Source organism: Loa loa, assembly GCF_000183805.2.
Source record: "Loa loa unplaced genomic scaffold supercont3.276, whole genome shotgun sequence".
Lineage (NCBI taxonomy): Eukaryota > Metazoa > Nematoda > Chromadorea > Rhabditida > Onchocercidae > Loa > Loa loa.
Window position 1 is genome coordinate 47080 of NW_018108456.1, and position 5844 is coordinate 52923.

The 5844-nt window shown below is 27.0% G+C and overlaps 2 protein-coding genes across 2 annotated transcripts; both read right to left on the reverse strand.

The window, feature by feature from the left end:
• Positions 1–1561: 1561 nt before the first annotated feature.
• LOAG_11811 (phosphomevalonate kinase) lies at positions 1562–2887 on the reverse strand. Its single transcript, XM_020448425.1, has 4 exons — positions 2859–2887; positions 2415–2684; positions 2136–2240; positions 1562–1817 (listed from the first exon to the last, which is right to left on the reverse strand). Coding segments are annotated over exons 1-4 (606 nt in total). The 5' UTR covers positions 2861–2887; the 3' UTR covers positions 1562–1588.
• Positions 2888–3591: 704 nt separating this feature from the next.
• LOAG_11812 (transporter Sec61 subunit gamma) lies at positions 3592–4494 on the reverse strand. The gene is made up of 2 exons (XM_003147328.2): positions 4385–4494; positions 3592–3798 (listed from the first exon to the last, which is right to left on the reverse strand). The coding sequence occupies exons 1-2, from the start codon at positions 4476–4478 to the stop codon at positions 3686–3688; spliced, it is 207 nt and encodes a 68-aa protein (XP_003147376.1). The 5' UTR covers positions 4479–4494; the 3' UTR covers positions 3592–3685.
• Positions 4495–5844: the final 1350 nt, after the last annotated feature.

Below are 5844 nucleotides of genomic sequence, written 5' to 3' on the forward strand. Positions count from 1 at the left end.
TAATGGTAAAAACGTACGAATAGATAAAATTATATGCAAATTTGCAAGTAATATTTTTTTTTGTTTTTAAACATTTTCATTGTTAAAATGTTAAAGCATAAGCCAAAGAAAATCATTACGTTTATTGTTTATTTTCCCAAAAATATTTTCACGTGTTTTGCGTATTCCACGTATTTACTTATAATGAATAAGTATTTCATATATTATTTAATAGCAAGTAAAACATAATTAAACATAAAAAGTCGCAAATTTTCGTTAAAATTTTTAATTTACAAATAATTATTATATTTGGAGTTAAAGATTAAATAGCTGAATGACTGATTTGCCACATTTTTACCTATTTTACCTATCATAAACTTACCGTAAAACAAATATTCTACTCATTCCTTTATTAATCATTCCTTCATTTTCGTTATCAATAATTAATCTAATCAATAATCACTATCATTAATTCTATTTCATGATTGATCATTTAAAGATATTTGTAGTTTAATGCTTTGCCAACACGCTGCATTTAACACCGTATAAGAGAAGATGTATAATTTTCCAGAATTCCGTTTACTGAATGAAGTATGCATGCCTGATTTGATTTTTCCGGTTACTATATCACTATTTTTTAGAGAAATATTACATTTAGTAATTTGAAAAATGCAAATGTAACACATCTCGAGAAATTGTTTCTCATTTTTTGTCAACTTTCTTTAATATTTAAATATACGCAATCGATTTGTTCATAAATTTTTAATTTATGGTAAATTTTACCAGAATCTAAACTTAAAAGATCAATAATTAAATCCTGGATACATTTGAAAAAGTGACAAATTCCTGATTAACATTTTATTCAAGGAATATTTCCTTTGAATCGTTCCTATACTATCTTCCATTTCACTTATTGATCGAAATATTTACATGTGTTGCTTTTATAACTCCCTTAGTATTCGTTTATTGTTATTACTTCAGTTTAGAAAATATTAAATACTGCAAAAAATTGACCCTAACAGGGGTCAATGAAATAATATCAAAGATTTAATTCCACAAACATGAAAAACTTTTTAATTCAACTAATTTTAGCCGCTGATTCATTACAGATACATATATGTTCCCATTAGAAAATGGTTACACTCATATTCAAATGACCTAAAATTCAACTTTGAAATCAAACAATCAAATTATCCTCATCCTGAGATGCGCCAAACAAATATTAATTTTCATTAATCTATTTATTCCCTAGTATTTAAAAGATTTTATGATTTTATTGTGACATACAGCAACTTCTATACAATATCTCTGATGAACTAAATGACTTTTTATAACTTATTAGCTCAATTATATGACTTAATTAGATTAATTGTCTTTGACAGTAACTTTAGCAGAATTGATGAATGAAATCAGAAATGGGCAAAAAAAAAATTAGTAATGAAATAGCATTTAAGACAATTAACTTCATTTAAACTAAAAGTTATAAATTGATGAAAATAACAAATAATTTATTGGATACAAAAAAAGAAATAGTTATTTAATGCAATTTCTCCTCCATTTCTACTCTTTCAATTTTTCAAATTCAGGAATTATACCGAATTATAGGGAATTACCTCCGATTCAGCAATAATTGATGTATGTCAGAACAAAGACGAGTTAAGCATTCATCTAAATCATGTGGTAGTATTTCGTTTACAATTTGAACATCATTACTAATTACAATATCCCAGTTAGTATATTCATCAAGACCACATTCAGTCATTTGATCATCAATTCCCTTTACAAATACGAAACCACGCATTTCTCGGATTGGTAATGATGCTTCGATACGTAACAATCTGTAAACTATTAATTAATAACAATTATATTTTTGCTTCTTATTTACTTAGAAAAAAACTTTAGAGATAAATCTTAGCATAATTATTCGGGGAAAAAAAGAGGGAGAAATACTAATTAAGGTAATTCGGAAGAAAAAAAAGTCCTGGAAACTTCTTGTATCTTCATGTCGAATTACAATACTGAATCGGAATTACTTCCAATTCAGTATTTCCGATTCTTTCAGCATTCAGTATCAATCATAAAAGCTTACAATAAGTGATATTGGATATTATCCAATGAGAAATGATTGTAAACGTTTATATAGCAAATTATATAACCTTAAATGAGAACTACAATGCATCTTAAAAAATTCAATATCAGAAAGCCGTCGACAATCCGTTACAATTAATACATCAGTTGAATTTGCTCTTGCTAAAACCTTCCTGAAATTTATTCATTATTTCAATTATTTAATATTACATAAAAATTTAACCATTAATCGTTTTCAATTATTTAATTTCCAATCAATTAATTTCATAAAATTTCCATCCTCCAAAAATTACTCTCTTTTGTTATTAATTATTAAATGATAAATATAATTTTTCAACTAAACATACCTACAAAAATATCCACAATCATTATTTCGTATTTGTTCACTCCATGTAATCATATCTTGACGATATATCTCCTTATATTCCATATCATTTTTTAAACGTTCAGCATTTACACCATTTAATTGAGCATATTCCTCCTTGAGCGGATAACTTATACCATAAATGATAACTTTATAACCATTTTCTTCCAATCGATTCGCTAATAAATTTGCCACAAAATCTTTACCACATTTTCGTTTACCAGAAAGGCAAATAATTATAGGTTTCATTTTCCTATAATATTTTCGAATTTAAACACTAAAAAAAAAAAATTTGCAAAAATTTTCTCATATAAAAACACTAACAAGAAATTATATTAAAAATTTAACATATAATTTGACTATCAAAATGTTACACTCATTAGGTTTTATTTGGTTTAAAAAAAAAAAGAAAAAAGAAAAAACAAACATTAGTATATTTCTCGATAGTTGACGAGATTACATAAATAAGATATATAACTCTTTCCTGAAAAGAAAAATACTGGTATATTTCTTGATAGTTGGCGAGATTGCATAAATAAGATATATATGTGTTTATTTCTTTCCTGAAAGAAATGAATGAGAAAGTTAGAATAACAACATTTTTAATATATTACTTAACCATTATGGATAAATATCAGAAATAGGAAGACTTAAATTGCAACTTTATTGTTCGGAATAGTTTTACATCTGGATTACTCATTATTGAATCACTAAGTGTTGCTATTTTCTATAAATCACACAAGTACCATTTCATCCATTTCAGTAGTTGTACCATTTCACCTATTTCAACGAGAAAAAAAAAAACGAGGTAAAAAGTAAAACCCAAACATCCCAATTATAAATAATTTTTATCATCTAATTCCTTTGCGTAATATTTAATAATTATTTCACTTCTCAATTTGAGGATTCAGCAACTTGGAATCCTGATTCACAATAATAAAAAAGCTATTTGAAATTTTCCTGAAAAATTGGCTAAAAAAAAAAGCGACACAAAATGACTGACATTATCAGTTTGGAATAATTTATTTGAAATTTCAAACATTGATTTTAATCAAATGCGCATTACATGACAGTAACATTTTGAGAAAAAAAAAAAAAAAAAAAAAAAACAAAGATATAATACAACAATCAAACGCATTGTGTAATATAAATAATTAGTAGCACTCGCATGGAATATCATACTGACCACATACATCACATCATATCATTATCACATCGTTTGTGAATAAAAACCTAAGTAACATGGAATTTATATTATCCACCAACGATGATATTATTAATTGGAATATGGATCAGCTTGACGAAGAAACCGATAAAACCCATTATAGCAAAACCAACTGCTGTCGCTACTGCAATTTTTTGATATTCTGAAATAATTATTTGCAACAATTTGAAATAATTTGAATACCGTTTTTTTTTTCTATTTTTTTTTTTTCAATTTGAATATCCCACTGTATACTACTAATGAATTTCAAATTCTCTACTTGACACATCTTTTGATATTCTGAAATACTTATTTGCAACAATCTGAAATAACTTGAATATCGTTTTTTTTTTTCTTTTTCAATTTCAATATCCTACTGTATACTACTAACGAATTTCAAATCCTCTATTTGACACATCTGCATTTAACATAATTGTTTCTTCTTCTTCTTCTTCTCTTTTTGTCTTATCAATTCTGGCGATTAAGATTTAAAGCAAAAAATTTTCAACATTTTATAGAAAATACTACAATTTAGTAAGGTAAGATACAAATAAAAACTCTGCAATTTTTATGTTGTCTACAACCAATAAATATTAGAAGTTATAATACGCAATAATGAGAAATGTGGGAAAAAAAGTCGACAAATAATTACTGTAAGAGTAAATCAAATTGAGTAATGAAAATTATACATATACTTTAAAGATGATATAGATTAAAAATGTTACCAACTGAATTAAAGCACATATTACCTTTTCGATCTGGTTTTGTGCACCTTTTTACCAATCGAATTGAATCTTTAGCGAATTGTTTGCTTGGATCAATTAATGCTTGTAAATGGTCCATTAAAATAAGTTCTAAAGGAGTAAAAAGGAAAAAAATGATTTAAAATAAATTTCAACTTTCACGACGAAAATTTTACAAAAAGTCCAAATTCTTCGACCCAGAAAACCAGAATTTTTTCGCCATTTTTTTTTCTTAAATGTTTACTACTATCTCAATAATATCCAAGATAAGAAAGCATAGATAGAAGTTGACTTTCTAACGAGAAAAAAAAAGAAAGATCCAAAATATCCAGTTTACTCAATTTGATTTTAAGATTTGCTCAGATTCATCGTCATATTTATTCCACAGTTTTAGCTTCCGGAAAAATGTTACTCGGAAAAAAACCGCTTATAGTCATAACCGGGTATTTTCATTTAATCACGTACTTGGTCACATTGTTTTCCGAAAAAAAAGACTTAAATTACCGGTTGACATTCTTACTCAACCAACCATTAACCACATAATAGTTCCGCGTAAATCAACACCGTTACTGTACCGATTTCCGTATTCCCCATGCAAATATGCCATATTCGGTTTAGTAAACCGGAAATTTATCCGTACAGACAACCCATTAATCATACCACTACCAACACAAATATGCCAGCATCACCATCGAACATCTGGAGATTTGCTCAGATTCATCGTCATCAGGTTTTGGGACATAATGCCGAAAACCAAATTATCCATAGGCCATTATTTTATCATCTGTCCTCTACTCATGTTGTACACTATTTTATTTTTGTATTTTGTCTAGTTCTATTTCTTTATCAACTCTTTTGTGCTACTCATTTTCCTTGCTTCGTCTAATTACGTTTGATTTTTTCGCCTTTTTTTAGTTCCATGTTACAAATATTTCTTTTTACCATACATAATAGCATTAAAAATGTTTTCGAACAAGTTTTAAAAGTATTAGTTTGTTTAATAATTCGAAGAATTTAAAAAAATTCAAACGATGCCTTTCGTCTAATTCCACAACGCATTATGCTCACACTCTACATAACTCCATCCTTCTTTTTCTTCCTCTATTCTGTACTTCTTTTCTTCTCTCTATTTCTCTCTCGGATTCCAACGTTTTGGTTTCATTCCATACAGTTCAGGGAAAACTACAAGGAGTTTTCGCTGTAGGATGTAAAACATCTTTTTCAGCTCTATTTCCTTTATGATAATTTAAAATCTTGATAATTTGAGGTTACCATTGATAAATGATAAATTAATAATATTAAATCTTAGTCATGGCGATAACTGATAAGACGATAGATTTGTGTCAAATTTGTCACTTCACAAAATCAACGATCAGTTACTTCTTTATTGGTAATTGTATTCAGTGAATGATTTGATCATTGTAAAAAATAGAATTAAAACAATCACTTTAAATCAATTTCTTTTT

Excerpts from the sequence above, each read along its gene's own strand:
- LOAG_11811 (XM_020448425.1), bottom strand. Across the intron at positions 2,241-2,414 it reads GATTGTGGATATTTTTGTAG|GAAGGTTTTAGCAAGAGCAA; the intron begins GTATGTTTAGTT and ends AATAAATTTCAG. Across the intron at positions 1,818-2,135 it reads CATTGTAGTTCTCATTTAAG|ATTGTTACGTATCGAAGCAT; the intron begins GTTATATAATTT and ends AATAGTTTACAG.
- LOAG_11812 (XM_003147328.2), bottom strand. The coding sequence starts at position 4,478 with ATGGACCATTTACAAGCATTAATTGATCCAAGCAAACAATTCGCTAAA. Across the intron at positions 3,799-4,384 it reads CACAAAACCAGATCGAAAAG|AATATCAAAAAATTGCAGTA; the intron begins GTAATATGTGCT and ends TAATTATTTCAG.